Consider the following 24842-nt stretch of genomic DNA (forward strand, 5'->3'; position numbering starts at 1 on the left):
CACCTCCTCACTAAGATAGGAGTTTCTGTCCATTCCTTGCTCAGAGTTGTCTGAGAATGTTCTGGAATCACTCCTAAGCTAAGACTCCCTGCTAGGAATTTTTAGGTTAAGTTAGGAGCTCTCTGAGGATTCTCAGAATCTTTAGGAATATGGGCCCTGAGTAATAATCCTTAAAAGTATTTTTCAGGGAATATATCGTCAGTTCTTGAGATGCTTGTCTAATCTTTGGTAAAGCCTCACACTTTTTACTGATGATATCAATGAAGGAGATCACCAAGATTGTTATTGAATGGGAGTGCTGATGCTACATTTCGCACCATTGTATTGGTGTGACCATCCTGTAGTGTCATCCTCAAGGCAACAAACTATTTGTTGAGATCTGTTTTTCCCCCAATAATAATGAATAGTGGTGACAGTTGGCCCTGTGTTTTCAGTGTAATGTGTGAACCCAATGAGTTCCAATCACAATGTTGGATTATCTTGTTATTTTATAATTGCTATATCACATTATTTCAATAAATTTACATCACTTATACTGCTCTTTGTTACCATCATATTTATTCTTGTTGCTCTTATAATAGATAAGGTGCCTAAAAAATAACATAGTAGTAGTTGTAGTAGCAGTGTTAGGGAGATTGAGTGAAGAGTCCAAGCTGGTGTCATTTGCAACTCCGTTTTGGGAACGTTCCCTGGACCCCCACAGCTAACGTTAAGAAAAATTTGCAAAATTATGGTCAGGGAACCTCCAGGCAACCTTCGCAGTGTTCACATCCTTCATCTAATGAGTAAAAGCAGCACTGTCCAGATGTTATTTCCTCTTCACTGTAATTAATGATTTAGGCCTGCGTGTTTTCAGCTGTGCTCTCCTGGGTAAAAAAAATGTGAGGCCTGCCCTCTTAGGAATTTTGTCAACAGGACATATTTTCTTTCTGAGCACAGATGAAAAAGGAAAGGTTGAAAATGATGAATTAAACATGTAACTTTATGAATATGTTTGAATGAATATGTGTATGAATAATGTTTGTTTATTTTTGTTTTTTTGCTTACACTAATAATACTTCTCTGTCTTATCAAAATGCAAGTTCATTTTATCTTCTTCCACAGCAGAGGAGGTTGTTATTCTTAAAAACTAATTGACACTTGGGTCAAACTTGGATACAGCCATTTGGTGAAAGATCAGCAGAGACTGATAACACCTGAAAACTGCTCGAAGTTCTTATCCATAAAGCGCCTGGCAGATAAGGAATCGCACACATGTGCAGACCTGAAACCATGTCAGGGGATATTTGGCGCCATCTCGCGGTAGATGTGTAAAGCACAAGCGGTGGTAGGGCACAGATATTTTCACTTTCTGTTCTGCTGAATTGGGCCGTCAGGTGTCAACTCCACATTTCCCCACTGCCAGAGCATTGTTAAAAGATATTTGTCGATGGATCCGGAGGAAGCAACGCGCACATGCGGCCGATGGTGAGATTTAACTCGATGTGAGAGTTTCTTGGGGCTGACACACGAAATGACATTTAAAAATCTGGCTGTTTAAGATCGTTTTGATCAGAATGTGATCCGAAGTAAACAAGTGTAGACACTCAGTACAAACTCTTAATAAGATGTAGCCAGAAGTAAGATCGTGTAATTTAAGACAAGTCCTATCATTGTGCCAGTAATATCTAACCGTATCATGTTCTGCTTGAGCTGTCAGTAAGTGGTTGCATAAATATCAGGGTGGATCCGCCAGGACATAGAACTCGACATAGGTCAATGGACCAAACTGTTCACTTTCACTTTCAATAAGATCTGTGCTTTTGCAACAAATGAAAGAGTAAGGGATTAGCAATGGGAGACATCATGTTGTTCATGTACATTGATTTGACCTTTTCACAGAGTTCTTTGTCTGTGATGTGTCTCATATATTATGACAAACAGTCCTACTTTCTGAGTCAGTGAGAACAGCATTGAAATCAGTAACTTGTCCCCATCAATAGCCAGGTATTATCAGTAGCAGTAGGTAAAAGTGCTTTTGCCCAATAATGGAAGTTGTATCCACCTATACTCTCAAGCTAAGGTAGCTATAGGAATACTATAGCAAAGGTCAAAGAGTGCCTTGTGATCCTTTATCTTTTGAGTTTTAGTGTGGCAGTGTGGTACACTGTAAAGCACAGGTTTTACTGCATGACAAACGTAATAACATTCTCGGAAAAATGTTATCAGTATTGTTGTAAATATATCAGTTTAAGATTAAAATATTTAATAGCGATTAATCGCATGATTGTCCATAGTGATGGTGATTAATAGCAAATTAGTCGCACATTTCTTATCTGTTCTAAATGAACCTTAAAGGGATAAAGGTTAATCGGCCTGCAAGCTGTAGCCACCCATTTAGCTATATAACATTCAATATATATGTGCGTGTGTGCTTGTATGTGTGTGTATGTGTGTGTGAATAAATTAAACCTTCCCCAAGTAGAAAAGACAGAAGATGACCCTCTGTCCTCCTATTTCTTAAAGCCACAAAAAGATTGCAGAGGCCAACTTCGCTCTGCATGAAACACACTGCAGCCGCTTCTTATGTCTCTGTCCTGACTGCGATGAAGCAGTTCCCAGAGATCAACTGGAGCAGCACCGGGAGGAGCAGCACACCCAGGTATACATACTTGTACACACAAACACACACACACGCACCACATGTCAGTGTGTTCTCTGCAGGTTTAACAGTTTATCTGTTTGGCTGCAGGTGAGATGCTCCAAGTGTAACCAGAAGATGGAACGTTGTCACCTACTGGATCATGAGGTAAGTCCAGCGGGGCTTTTGTCACTTGTGGCAAAAAGGACAAACCCATTAAAGGAGACATATAATGCTCATTTTCAGGTTCATCATTTCATTTTGGGTTACTACTAGAATAGGTTAGCAAAAAAAGCATCCTGTGTGGCCAGCCTGCTACGCTTCTGTTTGAGGTGCTCTGTTTTAGCTCCGGTCTCTTTAAGGAACCCCTCCCCAATACTCAGTCTAAGTCCGTGTCTCTGGTTGGCTCCGTCGTGTTTGCAGCTTCCAGTTAGCTTCACTTCCAGTGTGAATATACTGTTGATATCATGTGTGGCATGGTGACATACTGTGATGTGAAGAAGTCACAGAATTAAAGGTGGGACTACTGACAAGATGTCTTGTGTCAGTAGTCGAAACATTTCAGAAAAGTTTCAAAAATCATTTTGATTGTACAGTTTCTTGTTATAGAGTGACTGGTGTGTCTGTCACAGTTAAGGACACAGTTAAGGTGTAAAAGCCCCCAAAAGAACAACCCAAGCTGGCTGAATTGTTGTCATAGTTAATCATAGTTTAATACCCTGGGACACCTTTTTAACATTCTGAGTCTGTTTTGTCTCCCAGTCCGATGAGTGTGTGGAGCGTCCACAGTGCTGTCACTTCTGCGAGCTGGAGCTGCCATGGAAGCAGCTAGACGAGCACGAGCTGGTCTGCGGGAGTCGCACCGAGCTCTGCAGGGACTGCGGTCGCTATGTCACCCTGAGGGATCAGGCTGAGCACGGCTTGACCTGCTCAGATACCGACAATGGCTTGGGTCCTCGTCAAACTACTAATGACCCAACAAACAACAGTAAGGGAATGTAGGAAACAAAGGCTTTGACAAAAAACCCAAATTAACTTCCAGAACACCTCCTTTGAATTTAACTGCTACTATGCTTGTTTTCTTTTCACAGCAACATTAGTGAATGGTGGCAGATATATGGCCTCAGTCTCACCTGAGGAGATAGAGGAACATGAGGTATACGTGTTTGTTTGTTTGTTTTTTACATATTAGGGGAACAGTTCCTGAAAATAAACATAGGTTACGTGCGGCATGAAAAAAAAACATTTAAAAAAAATGATCGTGCATAAGAATGGGGGGGTGTAACATGTCCAAATTGTTTGTACTGTATGCTTTATATGAGGTAAAATTAAGTTCATTATCTGTGGTGTCAACATTAAATGATAGAAGTCATGTTTTGACCGTACTTCTTAGAATTTCTAGCAGAATTAGGGACTTGAATTTGTCGGGTTTCACAACATGACTACAATTATATGATAATGTTTCTGGATGTGTAAGTAAGAAATGATTGGACTTGCAGTTGTTGCAGATTATGTCGAGAAAAAAAAATAAATAGCCACTGCAGCTATGAGTTAAATTAGATAATGCCAAAATGCTATTATAGCAGTAAAACAAGTGGATACGAGTCAGTAAGTGAACAAAATGACTGAAGTTTTTTAACATTAGCTAACTTTAGCCACGTTAAGCTATTGGTCATACCAGACCAAGTAAGGCTGTGGCATTTAGACCCCAGGGAGAGTTTTGAATTGAGTAAAGGTGTGTTTCACTGCTTAGAATAATTTCATTGAAATAGCCAATCTTTGCCCTGATATTCTTGTTTGCTTTTGTAGGTCATATAGAGGCCAGTGAAAAGTTCCTTGTTCCTTGTTATACATTTAAGCCCAAATCCACTTGTACATAAGTTTTCAGTCGTCGGTCAGTAAAGTTGAACTTTTGTCTGTATCCCCCGAACCAGCTGGAGTGTGTTCCAGAAGACAGGTCTGACGATGAAGAGGATGAGCCAGAGAAAGAGGAGGAGGAGGATGAGGATGACAGTGATCTCCCCAGGTGGGGGGCCACTGCTGCCAGTATAAGCAGAGCCTACAAGTCAGCCTCCCTGTCAGACAGGCCCAGCAGTGGTCCCTGGGGTGATAGAGGTGACCCGAACCAGATTAGCACTTGTCCCCACTGTCATCTGGCCCTGCCCCTGTTCACACTACACTGGCATAAGGTAATCTTCCTGCATCACACAAGGTTTACATGTACATGATTGAAAAGTTCACATGGTAAGAGGTTTTCCCCCCTGCTCTCTGTGTGTTTGTAGGTGAAGTGCCAAATCTACATTCTCTTAAATAAAGAGAGCGAGCTCCTCAGAACGGATACGCCGCTTCAGTGATCTTTGATTGATGTTTGAAGGATAGAAGAAGAAGAATTTGGGCTGTTGAAATGTTATTTTATTACAAGCCTTCTTTAGGTTCTCATATTTTCTTGGTTCATTTTGTTTTTAGTGTTGCTTCACTTTTATTTTTAGTTATTGAATACATGACTTGCAGTATGCTCACATGAAGAGAAAGTGGTTCAGAATATTATCATCTGTAAGTAAATTTAACACTCCTGACTACTTTGTAACGTTCCTTTTGTCAAATACAAATACAGCTGCTTAACTACTGATGTTAGTTGCCTTTTGTAAACCTTTGAATATAATGTTATGAGAAGAAATATCACATTTAGCATTTTTCAGTTTCAGGGGCCACTAGTCATCTGATCAGGTCGATAGATGACACCACCGCTTATGCATTTCGTTTGTATAGAATTGTATAAGACGATGCTAAAGACTCCACCAACATTAAATGTTTACATGTCAAAGTCTGAAATTCATTTATTTCAAATGCATATATTCAAATACATATTAACTTACTGTGGAAGCAAGTTCCTGTAACATATTGACACTATTTCACATGATATATTTGGTCATTGTGCATGAAGTCTGTGTCTTATACCTACAGAGGGGTGTGTCCTCTCCCACAGAGTCTGCCATGTTGCCATAGAGTGCTGCAGGGATGACGTTTTTTGTTGATTAACCTGGATGTTAGCATCACCCTGGCTCCCTCGACAAAAAGCCTATGTGATTTTTATATTTGGATTTTGGATTATTGCAGAAAATAGACTCAGTGGCAAACACAAGTTTATGATACTTACACGTTTTGTTCAGTAGGATCATTTTCACAGGTGAACACCACTTTTATGATATTTGAAGTGTAAATGAAACTGCAAGAGGTACCCTGATGCGCCCATCACTAAATCTGGACTCATCATCTTCATGCTCCCTAGCAAATTGAAGCATTTTTGTGTGATTAGCCTCACTGATAAGTGGTTTTCCCAATCCCTTGAGTTCTCTTCACATTGTGAGTGTGGAAATGCTCTTACTTTCACTTTCCATAGCCGTGAGTTCTACTATTTTTTTCCGACCACATTTCTTCCTCGAGGATGATGGTTCACCACTATCCTAACAGCGTTTAATAATGCTTTGGACAGTTCTTAACCCAATTTTAGTAGTTTCAGGAATCTCCTTAGTAGTTAGTTTTTCCTTGCTTGATGCAGGCCAGTAATTAGTAACATCTTTTCCACGACCACAGGATTTGGTACAGTTTTCTAAACAACTACTTCATCTGGCAGTTATCAAGTGACTTATAGCTTATTGCTTAATAAGTTTGTGTGGTGCAACCCATTTTAATTAACCTCTCCCTGCCAGCATTTCTCCCTGCCACCAGTTACTTGTTGCAAATGCTGCCACATTACAAATCATGGAGTGAAATGTGGAGATATTTTATTAATTTGATTTAAAATGAGCAGCTCAGACACAAAAAAAGCCCCAAAAACTATTGAAGCTAGTTACCATACAGATAACTCATCAGATGAAATAAAAATAGAAAAAATGAAGGAAACCATGTTTAGACCATATGAAAGTGAAACTAGATTCACACATATATTTTGTAATACATTTTACATAAAAGCATTTTTAAAGACATTAGGTATGAGTAGATCTATATTGTTGCTGACTGCTCAGAAGTTACGTATGACAGTGGTCTCCCTGTGCTGGGCACAGATGACCTCATCAATGTAGAGAGAGCTGGCCTTGACCTCGATGTTTTCCTGCAGCTCCAGCTGGCAGCGAACCAGAGCCCTCTGCTCCTGCTCTGACTGAGTCACTGCCTCACGCAGTCTGACAGGACAGAGATAAAGAGGTCACATGATGCTAGATGGATGTATCTTTAAACAATACATCAGTCAATATGAAAAAAACAGGATCATCAGTGTCATCTATGCAATCCACCCAAACTTCCCATTAACAACGTGGAAGGTACTTTCTGTGTATTTTTAATATGAATACAGTTTATACTACTACTACTACTGCTACTACTACATTTCCATCATCATCATTTTTAAATTCTTGTATTTACAGTCGAAAAGTCAAAAGTTTACATAAACTTGTAAAGAACATGCGTATGTTCTGATGAAGTCTCATTTTTCTGTGATGGAATGAGTAGAAATCAGACTACTTTGTCACAAAAACATTCATGAAGTTTGGTTCCATAATAGATTTATTACAGGTCTTCTGAAAATGTGACCGAATCTGCTGGATCAAAAATATACATTCAGCAACTTGAACGATTAATTTTCGTGATTATAAAAAGTTGTGTCAATCAAATTGTGTTTGTAGCACGGCTTCTTATATTCTGCGGAGTGATTTGATTAAACAGTTGATGACTTTTCAGGGCCCATTTTAACACGGCGTGTTTAATACACCCAGTAGACACAGCCACAAACACTACATGGACAAGTCTAAGGAGCTCAGCATTGATCTGAAAGAGTGTATAACTGATTTTAACAAGTCAGGAAAGACCCGCCATGACATAAATATTCAGATGTCTATGTAAACTTTTGACCACGACTGTAAATTGTAGCCTTTGGAAACTAGCAGCTATAATCGTTTTGTATCCACACAGGCATCATTACATTTCGCTGTACCCCTTTTGAGTATATCTCTTCACATCAGAGGTGAGTGTGTCCTGGCCTTACTTGTTGATATGAACGTTGAGCTGCTGGACCTCAGCGAGGAGCTGGGACTGTGCTGGATCGTGGCACTGCTCTTTGGCAGGTCTGTGGCGGCGCAAAGCCAGTCGGGCCTGGGCCAAACTCAGACAATGCTCATTCTCTGTGATAGCCACTTGGAGATCCTCTCTGATCCTCTGTTGGCCAGCTAACTCAGACATAATCTAAAGGGGATAGAGGTGTCACATCAGATTGAGTCAGTATTTTACCCTGAGAGAAAATGAGTAGGAATATCAGCATAAAAACTGGTCTACAAAATTAGATATTAATCTGAGCTCAGAGAATGTATTGCCTGTTAAATGCTGTGTCCCAGTCGTTTTTATAAATGTTATGAAGGTTTCTTTGCAAAATAATCCCAAAACTACAATATTGGTAGTAATCCCTGAGGAACATGGACATTCATATTAGCTGAATTTTCTTTTGGTAATAGCAAGGAAATTTACTGCATGTTGGCTTAGTCAGGATGTAACTTCCACAGAAGAATGGACAATTTAAAGGATTAGGATGAGGTGACCAGTATGGTGAAATTATGGACATCACTTATGACAAATAATTTCTTAGGCCACTGAAATGAGGTTTTTTTTTGCTCTTTTTGTTTTATTTGTGCAACTACATTAGTAATCCACGCAATCCTGTTTTACTGGTATACTATGTTTCAGCATTTGCTATTGTCCTGTCATTCAATTGTGGCTACAGCTGCTCTGCAAAATGTGATCTTTCTGCAGGGGTTTGGCCATTTGCATAAAATAGCATTTTAAGGGCAGATAATGACTTGTAGTTATTTAATGAAATATGCTGTTACCGACAAAAGAAACATTTTGTGCTTGTTGTGTCATGGGCATGTGTACTGACTATGCTAATGCAATAAAATACTGTTTTATGCTATAAGTTAGGAGTGTTCATTGTTCCTTGGTAGAGTAAAAGGCCTCTTGACACTGAGTATCTACTCCAGTATGAGTCTATTAGTCTGTTAAGAAAAAAAGTCAATCAAATCCTTACCCACCTGACCATCCTGTCATTAAAGGATCATAAATGACCAACTAATATCCACACTTTCATAAAGGCTCAACACTGATATGATAATTCAAACAAATCTCCTCTCTCTCCCACATTCCCACTGCCTAACTCTGTCTCCCCTCATGTCACTCTCTCTCTCTGCCAAGTATACAATCATCAGCTCTACCATGGTCAGTTGATTCTCCATCTGGCTCTTGGCTGACTTTATCTCCTGGACATTCCGCTGAAAGGCTTCTGTCGTGGCCTGCAGCTGCTTCTGCATGTCAGCAGCCGTCTGCTCAAGGAGAGACTCCGCCAGGGCCCGTAGGGACAGAGAGTTGGTCTTCTGCTGCTCCGCTTTGGCTATGTGGATGTCTGAGATGTTCTCCCACTGCTTTGGAGTCACTGTCAGGCTGAGAGAGGAAGGTGTTACAAAGCTTATGGGGACCTGGAACATTTCCAGACATCCCAGATCTATGTAGAAAAATACTGAGGAGTATGACGGACCCCTTCTAGGTGTACACTGGCGATATTTTCAGATCATCCAAAATTTTTTAATTTTCAATGACATTACATTAATTCCCTGTTGTTATAGTGCATGACAGTTCACCTCGGCAGAGCAGCATTGGTGTTTTTGGACTTTGGCAGGTTGTCGATAGAATGAGTGGTCATTAAGGCACAGGATTGGTCGATGCCCTGGGCCTCAAATTTGCCCTTCAGATCATGCTCCACTTGATACTTGGCAGATCGGTTTAATCTGGAACACAAAACAACATGTTTCCTCTTGGCAACTTGGCAAAGGCCTGCATACTTTTAAGGCTCCTTTTATTGATTCTATATAATCTAACCTTGTCCGTCTCCCTTACCGAATCTGTTCAATGATCTGCTCTACGACACGCTGCAGGACGGAAGCCACACCCTCAATCAGCTCTCTCTCCTTCAGCAGCTGTGTGTCCACCTCATCATGCAGCCTCTCAGAATGGGGACGTTTCATTCTGCAGGCCACACAACAGAAAGAGCATATAATATATATCGTATTGCAAGAGGAAGCGATATATCTCGTATCGTGGTGCCAGATAGTGATATTTTGATTAAATGATACAGGCACTCAAAACAGATTCCCCTGACATTAGACTTACCAGAGTCACTATTTCAAAGCTCCCTGTGGTTGTAAACTTAATTTACACAGAACTCAGTGAGCCATAGCTGTATCCGTCCTTTGAACATTTTAACTCCAGAGCTGTTTTGCTTTCAGGCAGTTTGGCCTTTTAAATGTTTCTGGCTATTTTACATCAGAATGATGGCACACAAGGACATGGACAAACTGCATTCAGTGTCGGTAAAAGAGACGCTAAGATACGACTCTATACAATTTTTTTGTACATTTTTCATTTCACTTGTCAAATTCTATGAAACTGACACCACAATGCAGTGAAGAAATACATAGTTCCTGCTTTTTGCCTTTTAAGGTTTTTTTTTTCTTCATCAGTTACACAGATATAGTGGTATATCATAGATAATTGCAGTGTTTCCCATACATAGGCTTTACTTGCGTGCAATTAAAGTCTATTGGGCATATTGGACAAATTGAACAGGATAAGGGGAGTAGAAAATGTATGATGGATGTGATATAAATGCTTTCGACTTATTGAGTGCTTTACAGTTTTGTTTTGTTTTGTTTTGTTTTGTTTTGTTTTGTTTATTTGTTTTTTGCATAAGCATATTCATATTAAGAGAGAGTGGTGTTGAAAGCTGGGACTTGACAGAAGGAATATCTCAACACTAACAATTGTTGCAAGATCATAAATGCAGATAAATAAGTGTGAGTAGCGAGGGAAGTTTCTGTGTTCAAGATTCTCTTTTCGCTGTCATTTTCCAGCCTAACCTCTCCTCCAGACAGACAACGGTGACTCTCAGCACCTCCTTGCAGGCCTCCAGGGCTTTCACCACTCTGCTCTCCAAAGCAATGAGGTCATCAATCTCCACAATAACCTCCTCCAACTTCAGCTCCAACTCCTTCCTCAGAAACTGGATGTCTTTGACACGCTGACCTGGAAGGCAGAAGAAAAAAACGCTGCAAACAACATTGTCCTTGGTGCTAAGCACAGAGAGCTGATTTCTAATTCTCTTACTCACCTAGTTGTTTGCTCTCCTGAGTTTGCATGCGTTTGCATGTTCTGTCGGTCTCCGAAATCAGCCTCAAGCATTCTGCTCTGAAGAGCTCAGAGTGGTTCCTCATTACCTCAATACCAACTAGATTGGGTCCACCACCTTTGCGGTGAATGAGGTCTTGGACAGACATTGTTCCCCAGTGGTGGTCTGATAGACTAGGCAGGTGGGGAGAAAATAAATCAAAGAATTTGAAGAAATGTAGCTGCCTAAAGCTGAAAGAGTACTGAACACACGTTAGAACCAGAGGAAATGTGTAAATGAGGACATGCAAGTTTTATTTGACACACACAGATTATTACTGCAAGAAATCTCAGAGAGAAGTAAGAACACATCTGTGCTAATGTATTGCTGAATAGAAGAAGTTGTGGACAACACTGAGAAGTGGCTGGCTTATTATGAGTGAAACACAGGAAGGAGATTAAAGTCTGCCTACTAATGTGTTAAAGAGGACTGTACAGTTACCTCATGTTTCCATTGCTTTCTACCTATGGAATACTGAATTGATTTAATGTTACAGGTAATTTAGTGCCATTATAAATAGACAATATGTCAAACATTTGGTGTCAATAACGAAGATGACGAAGAGATTTGAGTCATATTTTGAATTTGTATTTGGTTTTGAAGTAGTATTTCTGTTGTCGTTTGTTAACATCATTTTAATTGAGACGGAAGTTATGTTGGATAGACTGAATTTTACATCTAAACAAGGAAACAGTTCAATTCCTGCAAGACCTATAAGACGATTAATTTCCTATAAACTCGTGTGAACTACTTCGTGTTGATAGCTATTAACAGTACTGTTATATTAACAAGTTAACGTTAGCCCTTTGTTAACTTAACTTAGCTAGTGTTAGCTGTCAACGTTAGCCAACAATAGTGTCAGAAACTCGAATTATGAACGTGTTGTTCCTCACTTTAGTTATAGTTACCCAAAACTATACATGACAGCAAAACAACGGGTAGTTTCTGAACAAACCTTCTTCTGTGCAGTTATATACTCCCAAATGTAGTTAGTTAGTTAGTTCTGACGTCTTCTGCCTCCGGCTCCATTTACAGTGTAACCTAACAAACGGTCACCATGGCAACGCATGACACGCGTTATTCTTCTCCTTTCGACTGTTCACGACTAAACCGATGCTGACATCCGTTTTATATTTGGAGATGTGTCATAATAATAATAATAATAATAATAATAATAATAATAATAATAATAAAACAACTATTGATTCAACTTGGGCAGGGTGGAGAACACTGTTATCACTGGACACGAACAGCAGGCATCTGCTCTACTTGTGCTCAGGACACTAGTCATGTCCTCTGTATGCTTTTCTGTGTCTTTGAGATATTAATACATATTAAGATCTCAATCTTAATACATACATACATACATAGTAGTAGTTAATAGTAGTTAATTAAACGAAGTTAATAGTTATTTCACTGTTAACATGCAAAGAGATGCTTTACAAACTATTTGCTAGTGTTGTTTATTGGAAAGTTGCAACTGATGTTTATAATAATTTGATAAAAACTGTAAAGTTCATTTATAAACATTATTTGGATGGCCATTAGAGTTGCAGCTGATGTTTTTAACTTTTTTTAAAACAAAATTTTACTTTTAACAATACGTTTTATGAACTGTTTCATTGTTTCTTAACAATTAAATTATTTAACTATGAATGCACCAATAATAATAATGGTTATCATAAAGTGATGTTAATGTTAATAAGTTCATTTAAACATAGAAATGAGTTTAAATAAGTGAAAAATAAATCCTTCTTCTTCTTCTGTTGGAATTTGGGTCCAATTTTCTATCTACTGGCACTGATATAATTTCCTAAGCGAGTATTGGTCCTTTCAAAATGAAATGCATAGATTTGAATAGTCTTATAAAATTATGGATGGGGATGGGGGGGCATGACCTCACTATTTCTAAAATCCTGACTATGGCCCTGCTTTTGATTTCTTCTAATAAAAAAACATAATTATTACCATTATTGGCAACATTCAGTTTAATAGCGGCTCAAAAACAGAATTAGATCACAACTCACAATCAATAAAACACACACTGATTGAATTGAGATTTATTTAATAACTGCATTTGCAAAGCTATAAATCTGTGATGCTCTGTTATAGTACAGTACAATATTTCATTACTGTTTGAGAAAATAAGTCACTTTTTAGTTCAAAAAACAAAACAAAAAACAGTGACATAAATTGGCTGATAAAAATGATTCCAGCAAGCCAATAGAACAGTACTATTTAAAATCGAGAGGAACAAGTAAAGTCATGCCATGTAATGTTGGCTATATAGCTGATGAATATTAATGATAAATATATCAAAATTGAGCAGCATTGTACAGTACACTAAATGTAAAGCAACAAGCATTTTAAAGGCACTTGCGAAATCCATACTGTACAAACTAAGTACAGCAGAAGACCAAGTACAGTTCACACAAATAATGACAACACGACAACCTATAAATACTGAACAATTAACAGTGCAACATATCTTTGTGTTCTCCATCAGCTGTAATATAACAATCAAGATTAAAAGGGAATGATTAATATTAAAATTGCAAGGTGCAGGTGAGCTAATGAGAAAACAAGCTGAAAATGAGCCACAGCTAACGTGATCCACAAAAAAGTCAAACTTATATCATATAGCTAATATGTTTTCAAGTCTCCAGGAACAACTGAAGTTCATTAAAATGCCGTGAGGAGAAAAACTGCTAAATCTTCCTACAGCAGTCCATTCACAGCAAGGTGAGATATCCTGTGAATATGATCAGTAACATACAAAACACTTAAAACCATGAATAGACTCTTCCTACATACTACAGCAATGCTTTCAGAACAGTGCGGATTAAGATTCTCATCAATTCTCAGAATATTTCGAAATGAAGAATTGCTTTTATTCAATAAAGAAGGCATTTCCTGTGTAACCTCCTACTCTTGCATCATGTTGGCTTTGCCATGAGCAAATTAGTTGTATATATCCACATACAGGCTTCAAGGATACCATTCTCATATTCGCTAAGCAATCTGTGAACACTGATTTGCTTAATATCTCTTTCTCTATAAACAAATAGATGTGATCACAGTGCCATGTAAAGTTTTGCAGTTCCCTTTTCATAATTTTAGCAGTCAAATGAAGTTAGACTGGTAGGTTTTCACTCTTCCAAACAAGGCAAACTTCAAATATTCGGTATTCCAGCAGATTTCCTTCAAATCAAATAGCAAATACTTTGAGTCATAAACTAGACCTCAAACAGAGAACTTCCTTTCCTCAACTAATCACACACAGTGGCAGGCCTACAACATACTTCACCTTCTTTTTCATCAATACACTTAACCTGTAACATCCCATGAATTTCTCATGAACCAAATTTCATTATATTTTATAATGCTATCTCATTTGATTTCCTATGTAAAGCCAATTTAAATTTGAGTTTCCATTGTGGGGAAACTTACTCTCAGTTGATGATGAAGGATGGCTCATAGTTTCTGCTTTCTATGACTAAACTCTTGTTAACATGTGAAAAGAAAATGTGACCCTAAAGACCATTCAAGACAAGAGAACTGACCACAGAGGTTTAAGTAGCTAATAACCACACTGGTAGCATTAGAGAGGTCAGTGGGAGTGTGTAACAGCATGAACAGACAGCACTTTCTAATTTTCTCCTTCAGTGGCAGGTTAGGTGCCACAGCCATTAAAAGCCTTGTTGTGGTTCAGGCAGACCAGGCCCAAACAGATGCATTTCTACATCTGTGACCGCTAACAGATCAGTTCCACAGGGCTTCACTTCGCTGTGGTTTTGTCAAGTCCATTGATCTGCTCATGCACAAAGCCTTCCTCTATGGCTACCTTGGACTCATGGACCTAAAAGAGAGAGCAGCCGGTCACACTGCTGCTTGCTGGCATGCAGAGGAACACTACTTGTATCACAAATTCAATCAGGTTCCAGTTGTCATAGGATGAAGGGGAAAATAAATGTATTGGTGTAGAGTTTATGTTTATTACCTACCTTGAATGGTTCACTGATTCCAATGATGCACTGCAGAGTACTGCAGTAGTAGCACAGCACACACTCTCCTCCCCGCACAGGGATTTCCTCTTTACCAACATATACCTACAAAAACAGACACATTAAATTCTGTGATACTTGTCTACAGATAATGTCTCACTCTAGACATCTAGCTCACTGGTGCCGAAGTTACTACCTGTATGACTTCTTCATTGAAGGCCACTTCATCATCTTTCACCCACGTGTAGGTGATGTAGTCCGACACACTGGTGAATCCGACCTGATTTTCATACACACATTAAAGACTGTCATACTGAAATATCACATTTAATTTGCCAGTGGTAAATACTTGTACGGCCAACCTCATAGAGTCCGATCCAGTCCCATGTACTGGAAGGGAACGGCTGTAGAGGGCTGTAGAGAACCATGGCATCAATGTCTGCGCTCCAGTCTCCCTCTGGCTGCAGACGCACCAGAGGAGTCGTGTACATTTTCCTCAGCTAGATGGACAGAAGAATACATTTCAGATTACAAATTATCCATCTTTTGAAGGTAAATGATATACAGATTAATCTGTGAATGGCAGATCTTTTCAACATATTTATCGGACAAATCATTCATTCATTTAAACTTAAATCTTATGAAGTTCGGTGACAGTTTTTTTTTATCAGTTATGATAGCTCACCAAGTGAAGGGGTGACACTACTAAGGGCTGTAAAAGAAAAAGTCAACCTATACAAACATCTGGGTTAGCCAAACTACTCTAGCAGAGACAACAGAGATTATTACACTAACCACTGTCCATAGCAACATTACAGTTTGACTGACTTCCTGTTCTACTTTATCCCATGATGCCAAACATTTCAGGTGTGCTCCCTTTCAGTTGGACCACCATATGACATAGCTTAGATCATCTGACCAAACTGTTAGCTTTTAAATAACCTGTCTGACAACCTGACTGCATGCGTTCTCATGCTCACCTTCAGCTTTTACCTGTTGAAGGTCTAAGGACCAAAACATTGCATCTCCAATAAAGGATTTTTTTGCAAGTGAGAGGACAGTGTGTGACAGTTTGTTAATACAAATGTATCTACAGTTGAGAAATCACCTCATCAGTGCCCTCTGGTGGACAAACTATGAAATGGCTACTGTTAATCTCAAACCTAGTTTTGTATTTTCTGGACTGCAGAAACTATGAAGTCTTTTTAATAGGTTTTTTTGGACAACAATGGAGCTCTACTGCACAGAGCAAAGATATATCAGGCTTTGGACACACAAACAATACTTGTGAGAACAATCAATCCACTGTTGGTTTTAATGCGGTGTGTTCTCTTAACAAAACAAGCATTGTTCAACTCTCCAATAAATATGTAATCCAATCAACTGCATGGCTGTCAGAAAGGAGGATAAAGGGTGTGTGAGAGAGATCAGTCAGACAAGAGACTGACGCATATTTAACTACATGTGAGTCATTATGTAGAGCACTCAGTGTTGAACTAGTTTCTCACCGCCAGTGTGAAGATGCTGACAACAGGCTTGTGGTCACTGATGCTGTACTCCATGATGCTGGTGTATGAGTCCTGTCTGATCTTCAGAGGGTACTCCTCATCCTCCTCTAGCTGCTTGAGTTGCTTCACATCCAGTCCAACCCCGCTTCCATCTTGCTCGTCAAGGGGTGGAACTTTGGGTCGGAGCCGCCACAGGATCCTGTCGGTCCAGGCAGGTTTACGCTTCTTACCACTGGACAGGTGGTTGCAGATGATGGACAGACAGAGAACAGAGGCAGGTTTCAGTTAGGAGACAAAGTCAACTCTTTAAAATTAGAAACAAGGATGTTGTGAGGTAGATGACTTGGTGATGGATGAAAAAGTGGGGGGGGAATATGTTAAGTTATATAATACTGACACAAAACAAGCTACAGTTTATGTTTTAAAGTAGCCTTAATGTGTCAAATTGTAACTGCAAGTGTTGTGAGCCTTAGTACACCTGTATACATCTGGTAGAACAAGTTAAGGTCAGTTTGTAAGGCTCAAGATAAAAGTTTTACATTCCATTGTATTTATGCTATTTTGTGGAATGGAATCAAACAGATGGATAAATTTCATGGTAATATTCGAGATAAGTCTAATGAGAAGACATCTGTGGTTCTGCAGGCATAAGAGCTTTCAATTACATGACTCTAATGCATTTACTACTATGTCTGAATTGTGACATTGCAGTGTATGGGTATGTATTACACTGTATTACATAATTAAAGCACTGTTTAAATTACACAGCAAAGGGGCTGGTTTGACATAAACACACTGTGGCATTACGTTGGGAAGGACTTTTTCACTCAACCTGTCACTGATTTATATTGAAATTCCAGACATGGGTATTTAATAATAATTATTCATTTGAAACTGCCCATTTTCTTTTCCCCCCACATTTTCAAGAGTGACTAACCAACCATTCAGAAAACAGTGTAAAATGTCATTTTTGAAATGAAGTAAAAACTTTATTGCATATTTTTACAGACCATGTGGTCACTGTAATATCCAACTGGGTGATATCCAGTTAGAATCCAATACACAGATATTGAACTATTCCACAGTCATGTACTACCAAAACATCGATTTCTGGCCATGCATGTTAGCGGTTATTATATATAGCAAATGTTCTGGGACCCAGAGAGGTTTACACACTGCCTTTCATATAAACAAGCTGTGAAGCAGTAGGACGGTATTACACACTGTAGGTTAAATGTGGGTTTATTTGAACTAGTGGAATTTTGTTATTTAAAGGCACCCTGTGGAGTGTTTTTTGTAAACACAGTGTGTAAATAAATGTTTTGAATGTCTTTCCTTCCTCATAAAACGTGTTGTAAGTAAGTGTAAAGTATTTCAAAGTCTGTATTGTTTACAGAAATGTTTGCTAGCTAGAAGTTTATGAAACTGTAATAGGGAATTTGCATCTCATCAGGCACACACAAATGATACAAAAAATGACAAAAACCTAGCAGTCACTAGTGATCAAAAACTCCACAGGGTACCTTTAATAGTAGCAGTACTGGCTCCCAAAACACCAGGTCTGTGAGCTCAAACAACATTCTGTAAAATAAACAAGCATTCCAGTCTTTTCTTTGCAGAGACAATGTGACATTTGTCTTAAAAAGACTGACAGTCCCACCTGCTTGTTTGCTTAATTTGCAGTGTGTTACACATGAAGATCACTTTTAGCATCATGTTAAAAGTAGCATGTGTACACATAGCTAAGTGATGCTAGGTTAAACCAGGGGACAACATGAGATATTAAGGGAAGTGTGGACACAAACTGTTTTGAACTCTTACTAAAAGCCAAACCATGTCCTGTAGAGCCTGTGAAGTTGAAAAGAGGCGGAAATATAATATATTCAAATTCAAATTTTAAGAGGCAAGTACTAGAATTTACAAAGTGATTTAAAAATTATGATTATGATTAACTGGGACTGAGTATGATGATGATGATTGCTTGTATGTTGCTTGGAAGCACTTACCTGCTGTCGTAAGTATCAGAGTTTAAGTCAAACTTATACGTGGGCTGAAAGTCCAGAGGCCCCTCATCAAACTCCTGTAGCATCTGTTCTTTCATCTTCATGATGGTCAACTGGGAATGACGACACACACATTTCATGATGTCCTAAACATTGTTCTGTTTACTCATCAACAAATAATTCAAGTGTGTGTCAGGGACCCAGGACTGCCGTAGTTAATTATGCTGCAAACATCTGACTGGATCTGTGTCAGACCTGGTCTTTGCTCCACAGCAGGTTGTACTTCTGATCATTGATGCAGGAGCGGACAAAGTGCATGCCGTGGTCCTGTATTCTGAAGTTGAGATCTCCAAACCAGAACACCAGCCTGGACCGAGACATGGACAAAGGACGGAGGAAGGACAGCAAGAGAAAGCGGTTGAAAAATTAATAAATCAGAAATATTAAATCAAAGAAAATGAATGTACAGGTTTTAGACATGCATACAAACTGCCCTGGTGCAGATACAACAATCCTTTAGCACCTTTAAGATCTGTCATATTTTTAAAAGCATCTGTTTGGGTACACTGAAGTCTGCTTGTGGCGTATCCACTCACCTGTGGTCAACAATTCTTGGAGCCTTCTTGCATTCAAAGGTCTGCGTGTCCATTATGTACTCAAACTCATCCACTCTCTCTGTGGCGTATTTCATGTGAGCAGCCAAATGACAGTTGAGGAAACACAGTGTGTGGCCATAGAAAGACAGACGGATGGACACACCACCTTTGTTACCCTGAGAGACAAACAGCAAGAGAAAGAGAAAGATGTCATACATCAACTTCTTCTGCTGTGGTTTAGTTCACAGAAATGACACACCAAATAGGATATGTTTTTGACACATTTAATACATGTTTTATTCCATCTCCTCTTGAAGGAGGAACTGCTCCAATTTTACATGTTCACAGCTGGTGAGGAGTTTTACTGCAAATGTGAAAAAAATAAATAGTATAAAAGGCTTTTCTGGCTTCAGATGGAGTTGAGTGTCTATTATTATAACTTGAGTCAGCATTGGTTGGAACATTTGAAAATGACCACATTCAACAGTGCTATTGAAGTGCAATGTTAAATCAGTGCAGATATCTTCTCATATGTATGTCTCACCCAGTAACCAAAAATGCCCGTGCGCGTGTATGTGGCCTGGATGTCTCTCATGAAGGGGACATGCTCCAGTTTGGAGAAGAAGAGCAGCAGCAGACCCTGCAGTCTGATGGATGATACCTGCACACACACACACACACACATACACATACACACACACACACACACACACACACACGGAGTAAATATAGCACATCATGATACTCTGAACTCAAGGATTCTCAGTTACTTATAAAAGAAAAACTGACACTTGAAGGATCATTTTGTTCTTGTTTACTTGAGAAAATGTGTGACACCTCTGGGGGAGGCAGGGTGATACTGCCTTAAAATAATATTGCAATATTTTTAGTCTATCTCTATAGATGAAAGTTTTCTTGATATTTTGAAATCTCCTCGACATTGATATTGCAACAATATTGTATGGATGAATATTTCTGGTACTTTCAATATTAACACAATGAGATTTTTGAGGAGAGGATATATACAGTATACTCTCATGTCACGATATTGCCCAGCCGTAGTCACCTCTAATACATGCACATGTGTGTTTTGAGAAGATTTGCACCTTAATGTATTTCCGAGGTGCCAAGGTGGACATGAACAGACGACTCCATGGGTCATCAAATACAGTGTCTGACATGAATCTCAATGGCCCCGAGTACACCTCCTGCAAGCTAATACACACACACACACACACACACACACACACACGGTCATAATGACTTTGCCCCATATCCAGTTGTATAAACAAAATATTGATTTGACTTTGCCCCTTGGGCAGACCTGGACTAGAACTGCAACAATTAGTCGATAAATCAATTAGTAGATCGAAATTAAATTAATCGATAATGATTTTAGTGATTAACTAATCATTCAAGCAAACATTTGCTCCTTCTATTTTATGTAATGATAAGATTTGTTGCTTTTCTTTGTGATTTAACAGACTAAACAATCCATCGTGAATATAATCTGCAGATTAATTGACAATGAAAATAATCATTAGTTGCAGCCCTAATACTGATCCTACCAATCTATTCACACAACCCGCATCACCTACCCAATGACATAGACGTCTGGGCTCTTTGGGGAGTTAAGATGGAGGAGAGAGGTCACGTCATCTGGAGGATCCGCTGTGGCCACATTCCACGTCACTATTTGTAGCCTGGGGTATGGAAGATGGAAAGAAAGTCATTTTCGCAGCAAAAATATACATATTCTCTCAATAATAGATAGACAATGTTCAGACCTAAAATAAAACAAACTGTACTTTGGGCTTTACAGTCAAAGAGATTGATTCCATCAGTGTGGCAAAATCCAAAAATGACTACTGTAAAAGCACAGTGCTTCTAGCACAAGCAGGTCAGGCTGCTAGTCTACACATAATGAGAGCAGTCATCCATTCACTCACACTCACAACAGCCATAATGCTGTTTTTTCTGTGCTCAGCTGCGTCTGTAAAGTCTATGACAGATATTCCAAGGTAAACATTTAACTAGCAAGAATCAGGAGTGTCTTTTGATGGCCAGTGTTAGAGCAGTTCATTGAAGTCAGAGGGAGAAAAAAACAATGAAGCAGGTTAAAGAGAAAAGCAAAAGAGAAAACAGTAAAAAGTAGTAGGTAAGGAATATTAGTCCTGTACAAGGTGACATCTGTTCTCCACCTGAAACTGTCTTTTTTTGGTTTGTTGGCTCTCTTGCCACAGATGAGGAAGGCGTTATCCAGGGTCTTGATCATTTTCTCATGCAGCTCAGTTTTGGGGTCCAAGTCATCCACGCAGGTCATCAGCTGGTTGAGCCGATGGCGCAGCAACAGTTTGCTGCCAGTTGACTGTGTGGAGTAGCTATCAGAGCGGTCACGCACTATGGTGCCAAACATCCGACTGATTTCATCCATTCTGGCTAAAAGAGTCGATTGCAGCAAGCCCAAGTCAGCTGTCTTCTTCAAATCCTCAGCGTTGTGGTGCAAAATAAGAACACACAAGGCACTTTCTAAACGAAACAAACTTGACTGGTTGGATTTACAGCCCGAAGATTTGATTGCTTCTGTTGAATCAAACTTCTGAGTGAAATAATAGAAGTTCAAGCTCAAGGATGTGGGTGCCCCAGACTTGGAGTGAGCGATTAGGGAATTGCTTCATTTGTCCACAAGTCTTCTTTGTGTACTGAAAACTACGTATAATCTCATTGTTAAATGTTTCAACATTAGGCCTATTAAAAAATTGAGTAACCAACTTGAACGCATGAACATAAAAACTCTTTCCCTTTGCAACACATTGTTTAGTTTCTTCAAATCCGCATTAGGTGTGTCTTGTTGAGCAACATAATCCATCTGGCAAAATGCAGTCTGATTTGTAGACTGGCAAACATTGCACTGTATTTAGTCTCGGAGCACAATCAATCCAAGAACAACAAAACACAGTGTCCATGAGGAGACAATAAGGAGCAGCTTGAGATCTCTCCTGCACACCCTTTTTTAAGTAAAAATATAAACTGTGTTCCAAACACATACTCTAGCCCTTAATCATAACACCATCCTCCTCACTGTATCATGGGGCTTCTTTACAACTCTACTGACACTGATTGTTGGTCTGACTACAAAAACAGTTCCCCTGCATTACAGGGGAGAGAAATTATGCATGTTTTCATATAAGCCAAAGGAACTTTTGGTTTGGCAGGCAGTAGGTCTGTCCTCACAACCTCCACCCCAACAGCAACCTAACAGTGCATAGCAAGAGGCTACAATCCAATGTTGACACTTAAAATCACTAAATAGTTAAAGGACAAGTGTGTAGGATTTAGTGGCATATAGCAGCGAGTGTGGAGACTGCAACCAACTGAATAACCTTTGCCTCAACCTTCCCTTTAGTGGACGCTAAAATGCGAAAAACCTGAAAGGTCCTCTCTGACATCCGTGTTTGGTTTGTCTGTTTTGGGCTACAGTAGAAACACAGCAGTGCAACATGGTGAACTCCCTCGGACATCATCTGCACCCTCTGCAGCAGGGCTAAAGAATAACATTTTACACTGCATGCACTGGTGCACCTACTGTACTAATACATCCAAATTTCTAAGCACGTTATGTAAATAATTATAAACAGGAATAAAGGTACAGATACATGTTTTTCTACACTTAAATCGCAGCACATGCAACAAATGCTTGACAAAACACTACTGAATAAATTAACCTTACTGAAAAACATTAATTGATATTAAAGTTTATAATCTAATCTACAGAAAACATGTTGATGTTGCTAACCATAGACAAGTGGCTAAATACCCAGTTGGTGTTTCTTAAAAAAGCTTTATTTACCTGCTCAATTTCAGGCACACCTGTGCAACCAATGAAAATGTTGTCGCACTTGGCAGATTTAGGACGCATGTGCAACCAAAACAGTCCACCCCAGAGCCCTTGTAGATACAAAAGACTCATTCTAAGCTTACAAAAACACATGGACTCTTCGTTTACATCATTATACTGCGCATTATTGAAAACATGATTATAATTTCATATGCCATTCCTGAGCCCTGTGATGAACTGGCGCCTTATCCAGGGTGTACCCCGCTGTTGCTCAATGTCAGCTGGGATCTGCTCCAGCCCCACATGACCCTCGAAAGGATAAGCAGTTTCAGATAATGGATAGCCAAGAGATCCTCATACCTCCCCCTAAATGTTACACACCTGGGCCTTCAAGTGATAAAACACAGAAGTAGTTGTTTCCCACATGTCATCACTTTTCTGAGCAGTAAGCCCAACCATGTTATGGCTGTGTAAGTGCAAGCATTCAGTAGTTGTACACATCAGGACTCATATTTCGTAATGTGTGCATCTAAGTCCACTCATTGTGCAATAGTTGTATGTTGTGCATTCCCTGATGAGTCTGATGAGTGGCTACTGCTTCTTGGTTACAGGTCTGATAGTGCTTGATCAAACTCTGATAATACCTGGCTGACCAACATACACCACAAAGGAACACTAGCCAAGCACTTAACTAAAGATATGTGTGGAGTGGAGGGTGCTGACATCCAATGAGAGTGTCTTCGTTGTGTAACATTAAAGAAATATTGACTTTCGACATGCACAGATGCAACAATGGTTGCAGAGCAGAGTCCAACCTGAAGCTCCCCTCCTCCTCCTCCTCTTCCTCCTCCTCGTAGTTCCCCTTCCTCATAGGTAAGTCTGCCTGTTGACCGTCTGACTGCTCCTCATTCTCCTCCATCATCTCCACACCTGGAAGGCAACGAGGCAAAACTTACTAAATATAACTTACTGCGCTGTGCCACGGCAAAGTAAATGCATTAGCCAATACGTGCAATAACAGCTGGCTGTGGTTAAAACATTTCCTCCATAAACCTCGTTGTTAGCCAACACTGCTAGCAAACTTCAGCCTCCTACAACGTTACGTTTGAATATTTCTAAAGGTTACCTACACAGTGTATCTAACGTATTTCATTTCTGGCTTGAGCAGACTCGATTATTAACTTGACAGCTAAATAGATGCTAACGTTAACTTGGGTCAAGCTAATCGTAAACAGCGAACGTTATCATCACGCCCCGCTGTGGCGTGCGGCAGCTGTCATCTGTAATGTAAACCCTAGCTAAACGAAGCTTTCATAATTAGACACTTAATAACAACATGTACGAGTGTTTAATTGTACACTACCTGACAAGCGTTGGTAGTACTTGTTTTCGTTGTTTTTCTACTTGCAAAGACACGTACAGTTGACCAGCCGCAGAGTACAGTACTGTTGTTGTTACTGATCTATATCCGGAAGACAAGTGATTACCCTTCAAAATAAAAGCATAAACAATGTCACGTTAATAAAATGGTCAACTGAAGTTACTATTCTTTATCGAATATATTTTTCTCTATTTATTTTCATCGCAATAAATTTACAGGCTATCGACATTCATTTGTTTAATGACCGTATTAAGCTCTGTGACTAGCTTCACACATAGTTAACACTTTAATCTGAAAATCCCACTGTAAACCTGACCTGATGCGTTTGTTTCGAGTACAGCCACAGGTTAATGTTAGTGTGAGAAAATGGAAGGGGGAAAAAGATCACACATCTCTTCTGTTACTGTCCTGTGTTCTTTGGGGATGTAAATAAAATCGTAACCTTTTGAGGGGTTGATTGAAAAATGCAATATAGCGGCTGTCAGGCACGTCGTTGCTGTTCTCAGTCTGGGTTCCACTACCCATACGATCATACTATTTAATGTGCCAGAAAGTTTTTAGTATTTCCCCATACAAAGTATGTGAAATGCAGCATGGCATAAATACCAGGATGTCCTACTACATCCGATCAT

General features: G+C 39.3%; 3 protein-coding genes across 5 annotated transcripts; 1 reads left to right on the top strand and 2 right to left on the bottom strand.

The window, feature by feature from the left end:
• The first annotated feature begins 1377 nt into the window (after positions 1-1377).
• Positions 1378-5242, top strand: xaf1 (XIAP associated factor 1). The gene is made up of 7 exons (XM_084350763.1): positions 1378-1467; positions 2506-2641; positions 2732-2788; positions 3383-3608; positions 3712-3776; positions 4555-4809; positions 4903-5242. Exons 1-7 carry the CDS (start codon positions 1430-1432, stop codon positions 4972-4974), a joined length of 849 nt encoding a protein of 282 aa, XP_084206889.1. The 5' UTR covers positions 1378-1429; the 3' UTR covers positions 4975-5242.
• A 1146-nt stretch (positions 5243-6388) lies between these two features.
• tekt1 (tektin 1) lies at positions 6389-11945 on the bottom strand. 2 transcript variants are annotated; one of them, XM_084350761.1, is made up of 8 exons: positions 11836-11945; positions 10824-11006; positions 10573-10738; positions 9554-9682; positions 9298-9444; positions 8875-9100; positions 7659-7855; positions 6389-6801 (listed from the first exon to the last, which is right to left on the bottom strand). In XM_084350761.1, exons 2-8 carry the CDS (start codon positions 10987-10989, stop codon positions 6642-6644), a joined length of 1191 nt encoding a protein of 396 aa, XP_084206887.1. In that variant the 5' UTR covers positions 10990-11006; positions 11836-11945; the 3' UTR covers positions 6389-6641. The 2 variants fall into 2 exon arrangements, with proteins under 2 accessions (XP_084206887.1, XP_084206888.1); XM_084350762.1 differs by having other exon boundaries at positions 10824-11014; positions 11836-11938.
• A 983-nt stretch (positions 11946-12928) lies between these two features.
• inpp5ka (inositol polyphosphate-5-phosphatase Ka) lies at positions 12929-24283 on the bottom strand. Of its 2 annotated transcripts, XM_084350935.1 has the most exons (14): positions 24193-24283; positions 23645-23759; positions 20590-20694; positions 20098-20206; positions 19536-19652; positions 18992-19167; positions 18651-18762; positions 18399-18508; positions 18214-18240; positions 16393-16624; positions 15247-15384; positions 15081-15164; positions 14885-14989; positions 12929-14739 (listed from the first exon to the last, which is right to left on the bottom strand). In XM_084350935.1, exons 2-14 carry the CDS (start codon positions 23749-23751, stop codon positions 14659-14661), a joined length of 1503 nt encoding a protein of 500 aa, XP_084207061.1. In that variant the 5' UTR covers positions 23752-23759; positions 24193-24283; the 3' UTR covers positions 12929-14658. The 2 variants fall into 2 exon arrangements, with proteins under 2 accessions (XP_084207061.1, XP_084207062.1); XM_084350936.1 differs by lacking the exon at positions 18214-18240.
• Positions 24284-24842: the final 559 nt, after the last annotated feature.

The sequence above is a fragment of the Pagrus pagrus genome (genome assembly GCF_965226575.1).
Source record: "Pagrus pagrus genome assembly, chromosome: 4".
Classification (NCBI taxonomy): Eukaryota; Metazoa; Chordata; class Actinopteri; order Spariformes; family Sparidae; genus Pagrus; species Pagrus pagrus.

Bases quoted from the DNA above. Each gene is read 5' to 3' on its own strand.
- xaf1 (XM_084350763.1), top strand. From the start codon at position 1,430: ATGGATCCGGAGGAAGCAACGCGCACATGCGGCCGATG. The intron at 2,642-2,731 runs GTATACATACTT...GTTTGGCTGCAG, and splicing joins GGGAGGAGCAGCACACCCAG to GTGAGATGCTCCAAGTGTAA. The intron at 2,789-3,382 runs GTAAGTCCAGCG...TTTGTCTCCCAG, and splicing joins GTCACCTACTGGATCATGAG to TCCGATGAGTGTGTGGAGCG.
- tekt1 (XM_084350761.1), bottom strand. From the start codon at position 10,989: ATGTCTGTCCAAGACCTCATTCACCGCAAAGGTGGTGGACCCAATCTA. The intron at 9,445-9,553 runs GTAAGGGAGACG...TTTGTGTTCCAG, and splicing joins CAGATCATTGAACAGATTCG to ATTAAACCGATCTGCCAAGT. The intron at 7,856-8,874 runs GTAGAGCTGATG...TATCCCCTTTAG, and splicing joins TGGAGAATCAACTGACCATG to ATTATGTCTGAGTTAGCTGG.
- inpp5ka (XM_084350935.1), bottom strand. From the start codon at position 23,751: ATGATGGAGGAGAATGAGGAGCAGTCAGACGGTCAACAGGCAGACTTA. The intron at 18,509-18,650 runs GTCTGACACAGA...CGTCATTCCCAG, and splicing joins TGCTGTGGAGCAAAGACCAG to TTGACCATCATGAAGATGAA. The intron at 15,165-15,246 runs GTTGGCCGTACA...TATGAAAATCAG, and splicing joins ACTGGATCGGACTCTATGAG to GTCGGATTCACCAGTGTGTC.